Source organism: Epargyreus clarus, unplaced genomic scaffold (genome assembly GCF_041222505.1).
Source record: "Epargyreus clarus isolate Ecla_fem2 unplaced genomic scaffold, WU_Ecla_fem_2.2 ptg000001l, whole genome shotgun sequence".
Classification (NCBI taxonomy): Eukaryota; Metazoa; Arthropoda; class Insecta; order Lepidoptera; family Hesperiidae; genus Epargyreus; species Epargyreus clarus.
Window position 1 is genome coordinate 11,442,905 of NW_027332209.1, and position 21,972 is coordinate 11,464,876.

A 21,972-nucleotide genomic window follows, 5' to 3' on the forward strand; every position below is an offset into this window, starting at 1 on the left:
GTGAAATTCCAGTTAATTTCGCAACAACGGTTCATTTAATAATCGAGTTTTCATGTTTTGATGCGATGTGATTTTAATTGGCTATATACGTAGCTCGTAATGTTCGTTTGTCACGTCGCAGGAAAATAAATACTCGCCTAAGTAGGTATTATTATAAGGCGCGCTGTTGACGAAGTGTGACGAGTCAGCCCTAAAGTGCCCCTCGGTGTCAACGACCGGCCGCGAAGGTTTTTACATGGCCAACGGTGTTTTATTTTAATAATAATTGAATCAAATTAGTATGTGAAACTCCGAAATACTTTTTATTTTAAGAATGCCTTCGTTTTGGGGTGGTTTTTGTACATTAGCGGAAGGAGTATAAGGTAGAAGGATAAGGTAAATTACATAACTATTTACCTACACTAGATGACGAGATGTGACGGTTAAAATAATTTGTTTGAAACCAGTCGATCAGCTTTTATTCTTACTTGGAAACTATTTTTGCGACCTTCACACTTGAGTGTTCGTTGCCCTTCAATAACGTAGTGACGATTGGGAACCGAATGGTTGTATGAACCATATGCAAACAATAATGGCATGATCGGTACCAAAGCCGTTGATATCGGGGCTCACCGTTGAAGATAAATTGCAGATAAATAACCGCTGAGCACCTGGTTGGTAGTGTACGCCCGACGCCGGTTCCATTTTATTTTGTCTGCCAGGTGGCAGTCAACTTTTTATTTTTAAACTTTGTTAATTAAGTTTAACTTACCCAATTTACACACGTTGCTTTGTTGGTTTGATTGTGAATCAAGATAACTTGCGATCTGCTTAGTACTTTATAATTGTTCATGTGTTTACGGAGTAAATGTTTTACACCTTTTCAAAACAGTCGTCTTACGTATAATATATTATAATCAATTATTGAAGTAACGTAGTAAGACATACACCTGCCTGCTTGTCGATTAACTTAAACTTTTGTTTTGTTACTTTAACTCTTCAATCATGATCTATTATGTTATCACCAGTTGGTAATTATGTTTCTATTTTCCTTTTTTTATTTGTATTATTATAAGGGATTAAGATATATTGTTAAGTGATGTTAAGGATTATATGACAGTCGGCCATTCCCATTACATTATCCCTCTAAACGTCAAATGGTCCATTAAGTAGGCGACTATTTTTACATCGCTATCTCAAACAATTCGCGTTAGTCATGACGAATTGTCAATGATATGAAAATAATGACCTACAACTATAGCAAAATAAGTGTCGTAAAAAATAATGACTATACTTAATAGAAACTTAATGTTTTGGCGAACATCCCGATTGGGCCCCAGCGTCGTTGACCGGCGGTTTTTGCAAGAACACTGGCCGCCTTTGCGATCTAGAGCAGAACTATCTCGCGTGGATGTTGGACAATAGGCGAGATTTGTGAGGTGTGGTACTTACATTGTTATATTTATTTACATTTTAATACGTTTGTACGTGACGCTACATCCTTTTACTAAGTAACATCTATCGTAAGTAAAGCGGCCAAGAACATCCAACCAACCCCTGAGTAAAATAGAGTAAAATTATAACACGACAGAGAACGGCGATACGAAAATACAAGACGCACAAGCACAAAGATCCTTTTCTAGTCTTGATTTTTAAATTCAAATGCAGTAACTACAACCACGAGTTTCTTTCCACCTTCAAAGATTTTAAGTGTTCATTTATGGAATCATCAAAAATTGTCCCCAATTCGCACAAATCAAAATAGTTTACTCAAGATTCTTAACGACCTACCTAAAGCTTCATTTTGATTGACCTGGCACTTGAAGTTCCAACACTATGATAGGTTTCAAGACTGGTATATCATAATAAAACTGCGTCAGACGATATATTTTATTAAGCTGAATATTTATGTCCAATTTTATATTTACGAAGGTGGGTGATTGACTTGAAAGTGTGTGTGGTGGCTTTCCGTAAACGAAGTCGTAGTAATGCCGTAAATAGAGTTGGTTTACTTGGGTTTTGTACGTTAAACTTTAGGGCCTCTATAGTCACAGCTGCCTAGTGCGTATGGCTCATATGGACAGCTTTTTCATCGGAGCTTTCGCGATTGTATTGCATTTACGACAAGCCGTCATGTGTAAAAGCCCTTACTTCCGTAACTTTTAAATTACGCATCAGATGTTTTATCTCTGTCTATAAAAAATAATAAAATTAAACTTAATATTATATCTGGGATATTTATAGATATAGACTATAGTAGAAAATATTTTTTATCGGACTTCGAAATTGAAGGTTGGTACATACAACGTATACAACGTAACAAAGGTTACATGTATTTAAAAAGAAAAACATGAATGGTTTATTGTATCTTTATCAAAATATCAAATATTTCAGTTTTTGTATCTGAATAATTTCGAAAACTGCTGTTTTCATGGAAATTACAAAGGTTGTTGTGTAAAAATTGCAAAACATAGGGAAAAGAGGGACTGCTGTGAATAGGGCTCCTAAGATACTTATTTCTTAACATATAAACAACAATTACTTATTAGGTACAAAAAAATATTTTTCTTCAGTTGTCGTAATAAAAATACAATATAAACAATCATTTACAAACATATCGGAAGTAACATATCCATTTTATCATTTCATTTCCGGAAGCGTTTCATATTAATTATTTTACGCAAATTAATGTTACGTGTAATATTTTGTTGACATCATTTAAGTATACGGCTCTATAAATATTATCTGTTGTAATTTGTTAGTGCGTTGACAAATTTTGACACCTAAGCAGGTCACGAAGTAAATCCCTCGTGTATTAATATCAATTCGTCAGCGAAACAATTAGGGCGACATATTTTCTATGTCATTACACATAATTGAATTAAGATGCACGGAATAAAATGCTGACTGTCAATATGTTAAACGTGTTTTCCTTGTAAAGATATTTAGGCGATGATTAATTGGCATTTGGCATGTATCGCCAGTTATCTGTATGCGTTAATTAAAAAAATCTATATTAAGTACACAGTTTATTATTGCTTTATATATTGCCGTGTTTTATATTTACCTTCTTTAATACTTTACTCATTTATATTAAAATCTCTCTCTCTCCGCTAATATGTTTGGAAAACGTGCTTAAATCTCCTGCTCCCGTGAATAAAAAAAAACTTTTTAAACATAAAAAGCTTCACTGAAATCGGTCCTGTAATTCTATGATTATAAAATAAAATTCAGAGATGATGTATCTTGGACACATTTTTTTAAATTAATACTAAGACCATTATAACCTAACTGTTGGACAGGATAGATCGTAATTCATTCTATGCAAGGTTTACCTTTCAGTATGATCATTAAGACTTACCATATAGGTCTAATATATTGGAAAATACGTGTGAATATAATGCATACATACATTTTGCAACATTAAACATGTAGAGGATACATTATGTACTCGCACCACCTGTTTGTTCATACCATAACTAAAAGACCACCTGTGACATTACTATAAAGGTATCATACATTTTATTTTATATTAATGCATTTATGCTTTACAATAATGTATGCGTACACATTTCAGATGCAACATTGTTGCAAATGTTCAATTAAACCGTCAGCACACTATCGATGCATGCAAAAAGCATACAGGATTATAAAATTCCTTTTAAAACATCAAAATTACTTACAAATATCATGATGTGAACATATCTATATGAATTTAATATGAATTATAATGTTCTTATGCAAAATTTAAAATACCAGTCTCAATCTGTATAGTAGGTCTTATAATTATTGATAAAACGAACTTACCTGTATGTGAAGTTCTATCATAATTATGCGAGCTGCTCAATTCGAAGCGATTAATATTAACATATGTAGTACTGTTCCAGTTCTACGGCCATCTACACGATGAGTTTAAAAAAATACGATAATATTAATCTGAAAAACAGATAAAAAACACAAATAAATAGGTTTTACTTTGATATCCATCACATTTCTTCCTTAGTGTCAGGTTGACATATATAGCTTCATTTTGTTTAAAGATAGTAATTTAGGATACAAACTAGAAGCATACCACGAGGGGGGGTTTTGGGAGGGAGACCATATTAATCGCTTCGAATTGAGCAGCTCGCATAATTATGATAGAACTTCACATACAGGTAAGTTCGTTTTATCAATAATTATACTTCGCTGCTCAATTCTCGCGATTAATATTAACATATGTAGATGTTTAGAGATAATTGAGGTTTAGTTTGTATCCATCGTAAGTAACTTTTCAATATAAATAAACAATTTAGGTGTAGGATTCCCAAACTATTCAATGAAGTACAAAAATAATTTAAGGTATGTAAGGTTAGGTTAGGTTGGTCTTATGTTAATGTAACTCACACTAGAATTTAATACATTATAATGATAACTTTATTTAAGTTTAACTTAATTCGTTTTATTTAACAACGAAGAAGATTCGTTTTATTTAACAATTAAATTATACTATTAATACCATAATAAGGCAAATACATTATTTATTGCGAATCGATTGAGCAAATAATAAATGTTGCTAAGGTACTCAAATTTCAAATTCAAATTCTTTATTGCTCATGCTTATTTTCACAGTCAAGTCTTACAAATTGATATTAGTACAAGCACACACCCTGTTAGGGTATTGCTATATAAAATCTACATAATTTTTGAAAACGGAAATATCTTTGTCAATATTAAACTATAATTTTAAATTAATAGTAATAATATAATATATATAATTGTAACATAGTTTAGATAGAATTAGTTATACAATGTCAATTATTTTAAAAGAATTAAAATAATATAATAATAATAGTTACTAAGTCAATTATTTGTATAAGTCAGAACTTCAATGTCTGTAATGTAAATAATATTATTAATAAGCTAATTTGGTTAAGATTTATTAAAGTAAGTCATTTGAAAATCTCTTATAGGGAATAGTAATATTTGGTGATTAAAAAATCTCATAACCTTATTTTATTAAATTTCGAAAATATTAACGAAGACGAACTCTATCAAACCGTTTTTCGAATAACGTCCAAAGTTACACCGATATTTAGCATTTGAAATAGACGCGTGGCGTATGCTATAAGATACAAATACCTGATAATAATAAATAAATTGTAGTATCGATACTGATCTTTTTTTTTTTTTTTTTTTAATGTACTATAATTTATAAAAAGTCATGAATTATCAGACTTGTTGAAGACACAGATATAAAATTAGGTTCAATTAATTTCTTAAAAACATTAAGTTGACGGCGCCGGCAGTTTTAGTGTTAAGCATATGCAAATGATGGCATTTGCCCAAAGTTTATCGAGAGTAGACTACCAAAATTTAAAAACTAATAAATAGTGATCACGCGATAATTTGCGAACTGCATCAGATGTTACTTGATACAAGCAAATGGTTAGTGCCGGTCAATATAGTATGGTACTCGTAATCCCACTACTGGCTGATATGAAATCTTATAAATATTGTTACATGTCACTTGAGATACAAATTCTTCGAGAATTCGAGATCTATATTTATACCCCTTTTAGAAATGTCACGATTTTGTCAGCATTTTTACAGCCGATAAGGCTACCATGTTTGCATCCTGAAATATAAAGATTTGTTAAAAAACTAGCATAATGACTGAAACTTATGCGTGAAATTAAACTATATTTTGCGTAGGTAACACAGTGAAATAATAGCAGCAATATAGTTGTACAAGTGCATTATTGCCGAGTATTCGGGACGAAAATATTAATACGGTGTGGTATGAAGTAGCTTCAGCTCCACGTGTACCATTAGGTTAAGTTTACCATTGTAAATAACATGTATGTGTTATGTGCTATGGATTTTCTTTAGCTGCTTCTTCTCCATAACGAAACACATTGCGAAGTGGCGGTAGATTTATTGACATTCCAAAAGAGCTCTGTAAAGAAACTGTTTAAAGTTTAAAAAAAATGATTTGATTTGATTTAAAAAATCATTATGTCAATTGTAGACAGTGCAAGTATTATTTTTTTGTTATTATTCCCGGCTAAGACCACCACCAGAATAAGATTCTTGAGGAAGCTATTATATATCTGTAATAATGTGAAAGTAATAAATCATTAATCCAACTAAGTGCTACGATTTAGGAGCGACAATAAGAGACTATGGTCAAGTAGGCCAATTTGGTACCTCCAGTTACAATATATTATCTTTCACTAAATCCGTTATAATTTTGTTCAACATTTTGTAAAATAATAGCGAATATAAAAATGCACAGAAATAATAAAATTCCATCGAATTGCAATGAAAGCATCAATGTAATACGCGTAGGGATCAATTAGGTCTCCATGACATATATTTATCACATTTAGCATCTACTGCTACGTCTACTTTCCAACAATTCTATTTCCGAAAGTTCCAAAATTGAAAAAGAACTATTAATTCGTAAAGTACTATATCAAATGTAAAATCACTAGATTTACTTAAATGCCATGAAAAACGTAAGGCGGTAAAGAGAGCATTTGCAATAAAATTATCATAAGATTTTATATAGGAAGCAAAGACTTATTTGACTTTTAAGGATAATTATGAAATAGCTATTGAGTTATCAATTAATTATCAATAAAAATGACAATAAGGAATGTCTTTATCAAAAAATATAAAGGTAAATAATGCCATCGATAACTCTAAAAACATTTAAGTAATAGCAACTCTTCATTGGTCCAAAAAACCATGAGCTCTTTTACCAATACCTATATTGAGAAAAATACATTATATTGCGCACACAACTAACAAAAGAATATATTATCTAATCATACCGCCCATATTATACTCAAGATTTTCGTTCAATAGTTTAAAAAATATATATATCCTTGTAATTCAGGTGAAAGATGTTGGTTACATCTTAAAATCTTCCGAATGCATCCATCCATATACTACAGCAGAACGAACCAATATTGAAATTCTTATTAATCTAACAGAGAACATTTTTTTTTTTTTATTATTATTATTATGCGTCTTAAATTCATTTATGTTCTCCTGTAAGTAGACTTACTTAAAATATAATATAAAAATGCGGATTCAAATAACTTTTGTTATTTAATTGATAATAATTAATCCGAAATTACTTTATATTAAATACTTAGTATTTATTACGTTTGTTTTATATTCAATAACAAGTTAAATTAGTTAAGTAAACACCAGTGGCGCTACATTTAAGCCAAATGAAAATTAAAATTCATTGCACATACATCTTGAAATTCAAACTTCAAATATTTTTCTAAATAAATGGAAATGCGTCTTTTAGATTTAGATTGTTATTAAAATAATAAGTATTAATTATTATTTATAACAATTAAGACTTATTCTTAGGTTTCAATATGTTCATATGTATTCTAAAAACAAAGTCACCATCTAGTCGGCGACATGGAGACATAGAGTCGTTATGTAATAAATTTCTGTTATTTTGATTTTATCTAGAATAATACAGTGGAATCATAATGACCCAATTTGCAAAACGGTTACCAGTCTGGTGCGTGAGGTCTCAAGTTCGGTACCTGGCCAAACACATATCCAAAGGATGAACCCAAATTAATGTTTTGGATTCAAGTGTTTTGTGTACTCGTCCAAGCATGTTCATGGCATGATTCCCATGATGTCGTCCCCGCCGTCAGATGAACCGCCGTTGCTGCTTTTCGACCTTAGTTACTTCTAAGACAGAATAGGACTTCACCAAAAACGAAACAATGTCTTTTGGTGTCGTTTAATGTCCTTTAAAGTTATTATTTAAAGTGGAAGTAAGAAAACAAATGCACCGCATTCTTGTATACATATAATGCGAATCGTATACGCCTAGACTCGTTATATGTGCTTTCTTAATGTTGACTACTATCAGATTTATCTGAAAATTGCATGGCATTACTTACGCCTTATGAGTTTATTGGGTATGACACTATGAAGCCCTTTACCAATTACAGATTCCAATGTTCAGTAGGCGACTGGCTTAATAAGGGCAATATGTCATAATCAAGAGGAGATTCCTCTGCAGTTGAACATTGATTGTCGTTAGTACCACGTACTTGACAGGTGCAGGATGCAGCATTTCTTGTTCGGACGAAAGATCGTCCCAATTGTTTTGACAGTTTGTTCGATTTCGAGTAATCCTAGTACGGATTTTGAATTGTGAAGGCAATGATCCTATTATATCATTCGCATCACATTACTGTATATGACAAATAAACCATTAAGGTTTTACCATGGAGGTAGCAGTCCCCATATGTACTGCTCGCACCATAAATAGTCGATATAGGAAACGTAACAATTCATATTTCGTGAAGGTAACAATCCCAATGTATTATTCGCATCACTTTGAGAGACGAGACTTCAATATTTCTTCCATTCTCCGAGGTTCTTCAACACTTACCAAGTGTGTATCAGTTATAATTACTATTTTTTGTCAGCTTGCGAATCTTTCTCAATAAATATCCACCCGTATCTCGATGTTCTCCGTGTTTCTTCCCCATGTTTAAAGCACTATTACTATTTTGCGTGTTGAGGCCGCGACACGAAAACAGAATATGAAGCTATATATGTCAACCTGACACTAAGGAAGAAATGTGATGGATATCAAAGTAAAACCTATTTATTTGTGTTTTTTATCTGTTTTTCAGATTAATATTATCGTATTTTTTTAAACTCATCGTGTAGATGGCCGTAGAACTGGAACAGTACTACATATGTTAATATTAATCGCGAGAATTGAGCAGCGAAGTATAATTATTGATAAAACGAATTTACCTACCATGCCACATTTTATACCTTACCATATCTTAAATAAATCAGGGTTATAAATGATCATTGGCCAAGTTCAGACAAGACTCCAATCATGTTCTGTTCTGGTTTTATTAATTACTTATTATGATAGATCTCCATTTCATACAAAACAATTATTTCTAGTCACAGAAGTACTGTACGAAATAAGTACTTACATATTTTGTTAATTTAAATATTTTCATATCTCTACTCTTTTTGTGTGTACGTAAGTTATTCAATATACAAATCAAAAATTGACGATTTTTTTTAGTACCTTTTAAAAACTCTTTAAACAATATTTGTTTGCTTAAAGTTTTGTCGTATGTGTGCTGCGGCACTAACCGAGGCAGTGAAGGCGGTAAAGGTGCACTGCGAGTCAGGTATCAATGAAAATAAAAAGTTTGAAATACTGACCCTGATTACTGTTGCGCCCAATTTGTGTATTGGATAAAGTCTGACTTTTATATTTTCGTATTATTTGCTATCAAGATTTTGAAATGCCGAGCGAATTTAAGTAAACGTGAAAAGAATTTCAATTTAAAATAAACATACAAAGAGATTATTGGTGCCAAAAAGATTTTGTCACCGTGACCTAAATTTTTTCTACATACACATTGTCAAATATTCACACATTACTTATGGTGTCTCGTGACTGGGAGCATCTTCCCAATTGTCATGCCTTTCTGATACATGATCAATTAAGCGTTGCTCATTGAAGACGTGCCAATAATTAACTTTGAACTTTTTTGCCTCTAAGCCTCGGAAGTCAGTTACGGGTTCGAAATAAGGTCAGTCACGGCGGCACTACCTAAGTCTTAAGTTGAAAGATACAACTAAATCAGACACTTCGTTAGAGTTGCTTTAAACTTTTACATTTTTACCTCAAAGGGTTGTACAAACTTTCGAATCTGATGTATCAGTCGCGATATGTCGGTGTCTTAGCACTGCGCGATGCATACGTTGCGGTACCGCGGTGCCGGTACTATAGCCGTGTCGTAGCCGGCGCGGGCGCGGTGTTTTCGCGCGTTTGTTACCCGCCCGGGGCCCCGGGTGAACGGCCAGACACGCGGGCGGCCGGCCGTTAAACCTGCCCGGAGCGGACCGCGGACCGACCGATCTCCAGTTAGAATCGACCTCTGCTTGTCATGCGTCTAGCTCGCGTTTAGGGCAACGGATTTTAACCTTTCATCAAAGTTCTCTTAACAAACTCTCGACATAAGCTTTGACGTAGGATTAGGTCTCAGGTCGACGAACATCTGCCCAGACAGAGAAAAGAATCAAAATAATCTGATTCTAAATCAAGTTACGTGAATACAGATGTGTGGCCTTCATTTTTTTTAAACGCTAACTTTAGTCTATCGGAAAATGACGTAATATGATTTGTTTCTTTCCTTACATTTTAGTTATCTTTGATCTTTTACTGCTATTTTCTCATATGATTGTTATGTTTATCTATGTCAATGTTTTTCGCTTTCATATCATGTGCGCGCGTTCTGCTTTCAAATCTCTGTTAATAAGATTTTCTTTAGACAGATAACACTATCAGGCGTTACTTTACCGATGGGTATCTAATAATTATATAGGTACTTAATGAATATAGTTATAAAATATTTTGCAAAAATCCATAACCAAAGGACCGTCCTTTCTTTTCGACAATAAACATGTAGACCTCAAAGTGTTTATCGTCCTAAAAGAGGGTACATTAAAAGTAAGTTAATTAAAATGTCGTAGTTTCCAATTAGTAATGTTACAAATTGTTTTACCTAACCGTATAAGATTTTTCTTTTCTATGTAGGTATCTATATGTAAAATTATAATTATGTGTAACTGATAGTAATTTATATTCAACGATATTAATATTCAATCCTCCACCGGCGGGGCCAGTAGCGCGTGAATCAGAATCGCGCTTGTCTACGTTTTTTATGACACGTTACACCCGTTCTTCATACAGTCTGTGGCAGAGGTACTCAACTTGTGATTGCCAGTGGCCTTGTAAACAGTAAGGATAACTAACTTAACTTGACAACGTCTGGATATTTCCAAATGCGTTATCTATGAATAGAGATGAAGTAACTGGCTATGGCTTCAAAACTTTGTAATGTTTAAAAACTGTGATCCGTTTGCGCAATACCAAAATAACCCGCCTTTAAAATGTTTGTCTATTTCTGTTGGGTTTAATAGGCTAATATTAGAAACCAGTTAACCTATTTAGACGGAAATATCGCGAAGGGATTACACTTTTTTGCCGAAAATATTTAGAAGTTTTTATACTGTATTATCTTAAGTTATGTCAGCTAGCCTCAGGCAGTGAAAAGGTTATCACTATATACATGTAATTATATTATATAATAATATAATATGTGATTTTAGTATTGATTCTATAATTTCAGTAGATATCAAAGTCTAAGGTGAAATATCTGACGGCTAGAAATCAAATGGAATTGGTACTCTATCAGGATCAAACTTGTTTTGTTGAAGGTAAAAAATGTTGAACACCGCTGAAGCATCTCGGATTAAACAGATACAATTTGCAGTTAGTCGTAAGTCGATGCCGACAAAGAGTAATCGTTAGCCCAATTTCTGATAGCGTATTAGCTGTGTCACACTTTCAACAACTTCCACATTGTTAATTTTCATGATACTGACATACAAAGTTATAGAATAATAGTATTTAGTACTTGAAAGCATAGTATTGCTAGAAGCCCTTTGTGGGTTGACTTCGGAGGCACGGCCGTCAACTTATTTCTGTCTAGTAAATGAAGTGTTAAGCGTTGGCGTGTTCCGCTTTGATGGGTGTGATAAGGGAACCATACTTATCCAGGGCGTACCAGTTCAGCAATGCATCTGTGGCCTCGTATTAGAATTTAGTCTTATCATTATGGAGTTTATTACAGATGTTCTTGGACGATAATAGCCACTTACATCCACATCAGGTGGGCTGTATGGCCGTTGCAACTTCAATATTATAATAAAGATAAATATTGACAAGGTTCTATTAAATGTTTGTAACTTTTTGTACCACAAATTACTGTAACAGTCGTTACATAGAACGACTCTATTACAAAACGATGTTCAAAATTACTTCTGTGACCCTCGGGTGCTAATGGCGATGAACCATGACGAATTTTATAGAAACCAAGTTAAATAAATTAATATTAATATTTCGTGATTAAAGAGCAAATAAAATAAGATTTTGATTTTTTGGTAACTTAGGTGACTGGTATTAGATACAGTGTAAACTCTTTATAACGAATTTCAAGGGACCGAGCATATTTATTCGTTATAGAGAGTTTTCGTTATAGGGAGGGAGAAGAAAAAATCAACCCAAAACCAATTGCAATCATTTCTGTCACACTTTTTCGTTTCTTTAATGCTTACTGGCCATCTTGACAATTTCAAAGTTGATTTACAACTGATAATACGCGATAGGTGACCATGGTATGTATAGTAACTTAGACAGACAAATTCCTGCAGACAATGTAATCTAAGAATAATGGCACACGTGTTAAGGCAAATAACAAGAACAAAAGCGAAACGGCCGTTTATGAACCCCGTAATCTTTCTTAAAACTTTCGGCACCTCAAAAGGTTAGTTTTTTAGCTGCTTATAAAACAATTCCAGAGTAAAAATATTGTTCTCGTCTAAATATGAACGTATTTCTTCGTAATAGAGAGTGACTGTTGCGTTATAAAGAGTGAATCAATGTATGGGTTTTAATGTAAACCAACCAATTGAACTTATTTCTACGTTATAGAGAGTTTTTCGTTATAGAGAATGACGTTATAAATAGTTTACACTGTATTAGGTAATGCTTTCAAAAAAACCGAATCACTGAAGTGTTCGTCATCAGCATCACACAAGAATTTAAAAATATGTTACGTGCCTCATCGAAGGCAAATTATTGGTAACATATTTTGAGACAGCTAAAGGACAAGTTACCATATAACAGAATATATAGCGCTGATCTTATAAAACTCAATATAGAATGGCAAAATGTCTAGATTTCGATACACAGGTACTCCAAAAATATTATTTCAGCCTTTGGTCTACAAATTCGTAAGCAACTAATATAATATACTACATCAAATTGAAAATATGGAATTAAATACTATCAGCTTTCTTTACAAAGTTTATACTGTATTCATGTTTATATTATTTAAGTAATCAATCTCTTGGCGATATCTCGTTAATGTTGTTTACGTTTGTAAATGATGAATGGTACATTAATGAGTTCAAATGAGATTCAACAATCTTAATCAAAAACTACTTACGATAGTTCACTCGGCAGAAGACATATTATTTGATTAACATAATTAAAATACCTCTACGTCATTTTTTGTGTTAACCATAATAGTTTTACTTGGCAGCACAATGATTATCGTATTCTTTCTATTTTATGAAATTTGTCCGAAATATTTATGTATTAACATTACACTGAAATAGATCTAAATTAATCTTGACGTGCGAGAATATGGGTATAATTTAATAATGATATGGTTTTATTTGGCATAATTGGCAGTATTCTTTCTGTTGTTCTATGAAGTGCTTATACAATGTTTTATTCTAACTATGCATGGAACTTTTTTTGCATTGAAATCACCATTTATTTTTAAAATTTAATTGAATCATAATATTTTTGTTTTTTACATTTTGCGCCGACGTTAACGATAGTTTCGTCCAGAAACTATAGAAGATTCTTCTTGCCGAAGAAAAAATGTCGCAATGTAAAAATTACAGGCGAGCATGATACATTTAAAATTATTAGTATGTTTATAATACCTATGTTAGAATAGCATGTCTGACATGCTAATATTTAGTACATAAAATAAACGAAAACAATGCATTGATTGATTCCAAATCAATTTAAGTTCAAGAAAAAATATTAAAATTTTCTCAGCTACTTATATTTTCTTAAATGTTGTGCTACTAAAGCCTATAATAATTTCTAATTACTATTTTAACTTTACTCGTAAATCATAATCTAAGATACAAAAAATAATGTATATGTCCAACTAATTGCCATTTGTAGTAATTAGTAATTTGATTTAATAAGTGATTTTACGGTTAAGAAACAGTTATTATTTATTTTATAGTTGCCGCGTGGGGAAATCGGTTGCTTCATCTCCATGAATTTAATTAGATTTTTAATTAGTAATGAATTAAAAATTCGTACGTGTTTGAGTTTCATTATGATTTTTATAATCAATTATTATTGGTCAAGGAATACGAGTTATTAACATATATCTATTAGGTCCAATTACATCCATCCAATTAAGATTTATCGATCTGTTTTGTACATTTTGACTTACTATATTTTCAATAAATATTTAGTAAAATATTGCTTCTATATACGTGTTGTTTTACTCATCTTAAGCACGAATTACAAGATCATCGTCTTATCACAATTATCGTACATAAAAATATATCGCCTAATCCAAGGTACACGTCTATCTAGTGTTATTAATCGTTATTTAATCTTTTTAATTAATAGCGTATATATAACACGCTTACATATCGTGTCATGCATTTTGATTTATTGTTCAACATTTCGTAATGTGCATCAAACAATTCTATTATCGTATTGTGAGGTGTCTCGGCCAAGGTGATATACAAATGAATCCCCCAGTCGCTCATGTCTATGCGATGGTCTCGGCCATAAAAATCCACAAGATACATTATTCTTTTGCCTAAGCGCTTAAAAGAAAATCCACTGAATAATTCACCATTCGAAGACAGCTAATAAAAGCGTGCTCGACAAGACGGTGGCGGTCGATATGTAAAGAGATGAGATCTATTCAGGAATAATATCGTCGTGGGATTGTTTACGGTGCGGCTCTAGGACGCCGGGAGTCGGGAGCCGGGCGCCGCGTGCCGGCCGCTTGCAACGTTCGCTCTTTGCGCCGAGCTCAGACGGGCCGGTACATCGCACACTCCGCACACAGGTGGGATGGAGCGACCGTCTACATCGGTGCTTTTTCATTCTTTGTTTGCGTCGAGGATTTGCATACAATCGGAGAAATTGCGTGGCTGGCAGTAGCCGAGAAAAAAGGAATTCTCTTGTAGTTTTATGCATATGGCTCTTTCGAGTGCGGGCCGATTTTTTTGGCTAATGCATCATAGGGTTTTTGGCATTTGCGTTATTTGCAATTGCACAGAAAAAATATTTTAGAAAAGTTGCTACATTTACACCTGAGATTTATTTCCAACATTTTGAAATTTGAACTGTGTTTTAGTACTTATGCACCGAAATATTACCGATACTTTAATTTAAATTACGTATGAGATCATCGACTTCTTATTATAAACGCTTAACGTAATCAGTTGATTAGAAGAAATAGGGAAAGACGTAGCGCGCCATCAGCCCGATAGCGAATCTTAATCGATAAAATCACCGCGACGAGCGGTCAGTGCAGAGTACACCGACGTGCTTGTCATCTGAATCACGTGGCCTTCCGCTCGATTATTACTTACGAGCGTCGAGTTCACGCGTTAGTCGCAACGGGCTGCCCGCGCCGGCATACCGTCCTTATCGACGCCGATATTGAGAAATTACGCGTTCACAACACAACAACGCCACGTGTATAAACATTGTTGCACAACAATAACACGCGGTTGACGCGCAAGGACGCGCCGATGCGCTATACCTTCACCCGCTCGCGTCTCGCACTTTACCGCGTAAACTGCGCTTCACGCTAAAACAATGTCTGGCCCGAACGCCCAAAAATACGATGAGCGTTCTCGACTTGTGGACCCGTCGAACTATATTTCCTGATAGTGATGCTGTGATTGGAGTGCTTCTTTGTTTTACTAATACGGTGTTGTAGTTCGCGTCCTTTATGTCGGGGCCGATTGATCTTGTTAGTGATAAGTTCTTTGTTCTTGTGTTGTTTATTACGAAATAAGTGTTAAGTTCGTCGAACTGAGGAATGTCTATCATACAGGAGGACAATACCGATGGCAGTAAGTAATGCTGAGTGTAGATTTATCGCGAAGAATCTCTTCGCAGTTACATAAAGTTCTATATAGTGCTACTAGCAATATGTCAAGGATGTCGTCTTAATGGATTCTTCAAGTCTCGGTCAAAGTATTGCGCAGTTCACAGAAAGTCTAACGAGACATTTTTCTTTTTAGTTTTAATTCATCCTTTTCCTACACATTTAAAACTTCGAACACAATATTACAAAATCAGACGTGATAACTGTCACTATTTACGTACTTACTGTATGTATCTAACTGATAACAGTATCCTTGCCAGTTCTTGTCACGAATGCCAAAGTTATTAGACGCGTTCTAATTTTGTATTCAAAACTAGCCGGAACTTGATTATCCGTTACTATTTACTTTATGATACCACGATTTCGTGCATGCCTTTATGGATTACGTCATATTTCAACCGGAAGTCGGATTCTGTACTTAATTACATATTAACAATGAGCTAATACTGTTCCGCAATATAATAGAACAGTCGTAATACTTTTATTAAGCATACGTCGTGAATGCAAATAAATATAATTGCACAGAAAACTGCATATGCGGTCCGTAAACGGCAAAACGGACTATCTTGCACCTCCCACGCCAATCTACCGGCGGCTAGTCGCATTCCACGCATAGCTACCACAGGTTGTCGGCCGGCACCGCGGCCGGTTTCGAACCGCTTGCAGTGGTGACGTAGCAACTCGTCTCCGCGCGTTCGTCGGCCCGCACGGTGCCATCGACACACGAGGCCCTTGCCCCTCCCCCTGCACCGTATCGCTCGGATCTCCGAGGGGGAAATAAACACTGTCACGGAGGTCTACTTACTCTGGACGATGAACTGCGCAGTTTAAATGCAAACTAGATAAAGTAACACTGACTACGGTCGGGTACCGACATCGCGTGCGCTTTCGCCGCGTGCTGCCTTTCTGCGCCGAACCGACACATGGCCCTAAAATTAGTCCGAACGTATCGAGGTAAAGACGTTTCGGTTCCTTGGCATTGAAATCGTACTTTGTTGATTCGAGGTATTGGGCTATTTATACGACTCCAATATTGACTGTGTCAATATAATGACATAGCATTTTATTCACAAACAACTTGTTTAGTATTTACACATCCTGTACAATACAACAACCCTATATTTACCTTCGTACGCATTGCCACACTTCAACCAGATATTTCATCAATAAACGGATTAAAGTATGTGTATACATAAGCCACTTGACCTTTATTTACTTCACCTAACATTGTGTCTAGGTATATCACGTAACATAGCATTGTTCCGAGCCGTTATGCATTCGGAAGCTGCGGTGTGATAACTCAAAGCGGCTCGGATTTGTCGCACTAATGCGTGTGGGACAGATGTAATTATAACAGACGCAGGCTTCGTTGTCTCATCACTGCGTGCGAAATTGCACACAGGCGTGTTGAGCCATGTACACAACGTCATGAGATTTTGGATAGTTATATTGTAACAGGTAAATGGAATCGTTAGTGATTTGACTCTAATCGGCAATTTTATTTTTGCTTCATAACAGCAGTGTTTAGCTGTGTTTGCGTTCGAAGGGACACTTACCAAGGGTAACTTAACTTGTACGAAACACTCCAACTTAGTTCGGCCCAGATTCTCTTCTATTCAAAGTAGAATCCAGATGATAATGGGCGACAATGGCCAGTTACCTTAAGTGGACTACATGATCGTTTACTACTTCTATAAAAAAAATGTATTATTATGCATACAGTTTAATATTGACCTTTTACATCTAAATATATTTAGCGTTTTTCTTTCATATTGCGCATGCATTACGTCAGTGCAGTGCGCGTGTATTAGACTTGATTTACTATGGTTTATTTACAACGCAATAAGCTATATTTACGTACTTACTTTCTTTCCTCACTCGATAAATACTCGCATCATCATAGTTTCCCTCCTCCGCTCGCTGTTTATTTTGAATCAGCAATGTGATTATTTATGACTATATTGAGTTTCAACATGCGAGAAATTTTACAACTGGGTGCGTTACTGGGCTGCATTATTTTAAATAAGTTCCAGATATCCTTGTGGTGGTGTGGGATTGTGACGTATTTATTTTAACTTTAACTTCAAATACAGTTAATGGTAACTTTCACACTATCATATGGTTTATTTATTATATCTTAAAATAGCTCGTGACTAAATCAACTAGAAATTTCTTAATTGCTTCCACCTTATACATAGGTACGATTGGGTATATAGTAATCGAGCTTCTTCCATATTCGCTATTTTACCCTCGAATTGACATTGTCAAATATTATAATAATAAATAATTATCAAATTCGGACTAGCAGACCGATAAGTCTTATAGAGTAGTTCAAGTTGTCAAAGGATTAATATCGTTAGTACTTCATCAAACAGTTCGGAACGGACCTCCATTAGTGCACCGGAGTAAGAAATACCCGAAACTTCCCACACAACTTCAGATCAAACAGACACGTGTTTAGTTGAATGAAATCCGGTCCATTTTCCATTTCGTCCCATCTAAAACAGGTGACACATTAACCTGATCTGTATTTTTCAACCACGATTTCACGAACTGTATCAAATATAATTTATGGAGTTTGAATATTATTAACATCCTGACTTATAGATTGTTTTAGATATTAAAGTAACGTTTACATTTGTAGAATTTATGTTTTATTTTAACCTACTTTTTTTAAACCTATTGAATTTTTACATTTTATCGATTTTTTTTATTTATTGTCAGGATTATCTTAGTAAAAGGAAAACAATATTTTGTTCCATTAAAATGTTACGTGTATAAAAATTATGGATTAAAAAAATCATTTTCAAACATTTCGTAGGTTTACAAGACACTACAAACCTTTGACACACTTCAATTTAGAAAACCTATTCAAATTTATAGTTCTTCCCTTAGACAAGGGTAAAGAAGTAAATAATAGCTTTTCACTACAATAATATTGATTTTAATCCCGAATTTCCGAAGAGCTTTTGTAATATTCGTATTAATTTATATTTCCGGTAACAGTACAGATATGGAAACGTGTCAGTGTGCACAGGGCCTTAATGCTAATAGGCGGATGCGACCTGATTTTCAATCGGCTCCGTACCTACATCCATTCATCGGCGCGCACCGAGCTATCCGGATGTTGATCATTTACACGTTTATCTCGCGTCTGCCTTGCCAATATTATCACAAAATATTTCGTTTGACACGTTTTGGTCGCTTCACCCATATCGTGTTACGGGGAAGGGGTTAAAATGATTCGGCTCTACAGGATCAGTTTAGCCTTGAATACTACACAGGTGTTTTAGTATTTTTAAAATTATGGTGTACGTATTACGAATTGATAATGATTTTTAAAAGTAGCGAAGTATTAGAGTACCTACCTAGAAGAAAAGGAGTTTTTAATATAGTTTCTTTTTTTTTTGTGAAAACCTTTGATCTATTCTTTATTAATTTGAGAGGATGTGACATGGTAGCCAATATTTAATGTTCGGTATCCGTCAATGAAAGTACCAACAAAACAATTATATGTGTCAACGGAATGCAAATAATATTTACCACACATCCATTGAATAAAAATATATCGTACTACGTACGAGAATCCTGTTTTTTAGATATTAGTAAAGGATTTGAATACATCATATACATTTGTTTACATCGAATGCGTCTCGTCTCCATTTAATAGCAGAAATCGCTCTTTTTAGTTTTTCGTATTCCTACGCTTATGTCATGCATTGAACAATCACGCTATAAAATTAATAAGTTGGTTCATTAAACTACGAGCTGATTAATTTATCTAAAATTTTACTTATTAAGACTTTATTTAAATAGCAAAACAAGGCTTAAGTAAGACTTATTTCCCAAATAACAAACATTATATTTATTAACCAGAATAGGAGTGTGGGCTGGATTACTAGGGACATATAAGAGATATCTAATTTATGAATTTAGAATCCTACTCTGTTTTGTAAAATTTCATACACGTCTCTTTTAAGGACACACACAAGATAGAGAATCGAAGTGGGTATGAGAATGAGTAACATTTTTTATTTACGATTATCAACTATGATAAGTCATATCACAGAAGTCAGAAAACAATTTGTAATTTTGTTCGCATAAAGAGAAAAAATGTACACAATGACTCACACAAACTGAGATGCATCTATCGCATTCAGCTCCGCACAAGTACGTCGAACTGCGCAGTTGTTCTTCATCTCGATTCGATAACATGTGACTGAGCGCGTGTGAACTTGATAGATCGAAGGGCCTCGATCTAATCTTAACACTGTTTACTTGATACGAGCTTTGTGTGTGAGTGCCCATTGGTGTTTGTGTGCTTTGTTCATGCTGTATGGAGAATAGTGGAATGTTCTCTGGAATCCCGCTGGTGTAGGCTTGGACCGTTTGTTGAAGAAAGATCTAAGTAACACTGCAAGTAACAATGCGCAGTTTCTACCTTCATAGTTTTAATTTATAAATATACTATGAATGATTTATGATGAATTGTGTGGCGCAGCGGACGTTACACTGGTGTGACATGCACTATTCTAAGTTCGTCAAGCAAAGGCCAGATGACTTACAGACATCTATTGATGAGTACAGAGTTAGGGTCTAAGTCTGGGCGGATGTGTACTTCACCTTACATGGCACACGATTCATGGATAATTAATTTAGATAAGGACCTTAACGGTGGTGTAAGTACTCCGCGTAGGCTCCTAGGCCTACGCGGAGTACTAACAATCGGCGTTGTAGTGCTACTCGTAGTAGTAGAACTACTAGTGTGTCGATTACTGCGATAACAATATTCGGCGAGACCCAATGTTTGTTTTTGAGGTAAACATGAAATATTTGTACTATATCCTGACTTTTAGTATTTTTAAGGGTTCAAGTTTTGTAGAGGAATGGTCTTTTCACGATACTCTGAACATAAGTTTTATTATCTTAGTCTAGATTAGCCAGGTACATTAATATATGAGTTAGGTTTCGTCTAATACGTTACCGTGTGTGTGAATCTTACGTAAACTACACGTGAGCAATGTTCTACGCATTATATTTTTTTTATTTGTTTTGATTATCTAATTCGATTGCTTAGTCACGAATTGTGCGTAGGTTATATTGGATTGCGGACTTAATAAAAAGGTCAATGATCTCAATAACGTGTAGTGTCCTATAATAATAATAAAGTCTTGTATTTTCAATGCAATATGTACTAATTCTTATTAAAGAAAATCCTTTTGGAATTATTTGGGACATTATGATTGCACTCATGTGAAATAACCTTTAAGGTCATTATTTATTATTTTATGAGTAAGGTAAAGATTTACTATTGTATTAATATTTTCTATCTTATAAATGTTTAATAGGAAGAAAATGGAGTTCAAATAATTTTGTTCACGTCGCTCTTAATACCTCAGATTGCTTGAGATCGTTACTTAAAAAGGAAGCCATATCCATACAACCCGCGCCACAAATACGATTTAAGAATATGACTATTGATTGATTAATGATTTGTTGAAGAAAAATTACGTATTGTCGCTGTCACGGGGCTACTTTCCGACTATACCCCAAGATGGTAATGCTTAACGAAAATCATAATTACGAGAACGTACGAAGGTTTCCCAATATACTAGTCCTGCAACATCGATGATTAATGAACACATGTGGCCTACCTGTTGCCGCACACGAAAATCGGATACAGAAATTAAGTCATAAATTAACCGAGTGGTTACAAAGTAGAAACGAAGTTAGGAGACGTTCAACAAACTTTGTTGGCGAGAGTCGCCTTGAAATAAACGAGTGAGCCGAACGGTGGTGTTTTATTATGAAATGTCACGTCGTGCCAGACGGTACATAAATAAGACTGAATTAACTTGTCTGCGACCTCTGCTACCAGCGCGGCGAAGTTCACTCTAACACCTTGCGTTACAAAACTGTTAAAAGCCAAGTTGGCTAAGTGATTTAACAAAACATTGTTGATAAAAATCTTTTGTTTATATCTTCGACCCGTGAAATTTTACAGTACGTTGCTTTATTAAGTAATTTTGCTATATTATTCCGGTTACTTTTTATCTAGGAAACGATTGACTTGCCCTTATAATTCGAAGGTGGTAGAACCCTTTGTGGTTCGACTCCGGCGGCACCACCGCCACACCTATTTCTGCCTAATAAGAGCAGTGTTAGGCGCTGCTGTGTTTCGTTTTGA

General features: G+C 34.3%; 1 protein-coding gene across 6 annotated transcripts in view; it reads left to right on the forward strand.

Annotated features, from left to right (window-relative positions):
* Positions 1–21,972, forward strand: part of mnb (minibrain) — a 182,637-nt gene that overhangs the window by 8,026 nt on the left and 152,639 nt on the right. Inside the window, exon 1 of one of the 6 annotated variants that reach the window (XM_073082476.1) lies at positions 15,285–15,750. The exons of 4 other annotated variants lie outside the window; for them this stretch is intronic. In XM_073082476.1, the coding sequence (XP_072938577.1) occupies positions 15,717–15,750 (34 nt within the window). In that variant the 5' untranslated portion in view covers positions 15,285–15,716. Of the gene's footprint in view, positions 1–15,284; positions 15,751–21,972 lie in introns of those variants that run through there. One more of the 6 variants, XM_073082637.1, reaches the window with a different exon arrangement.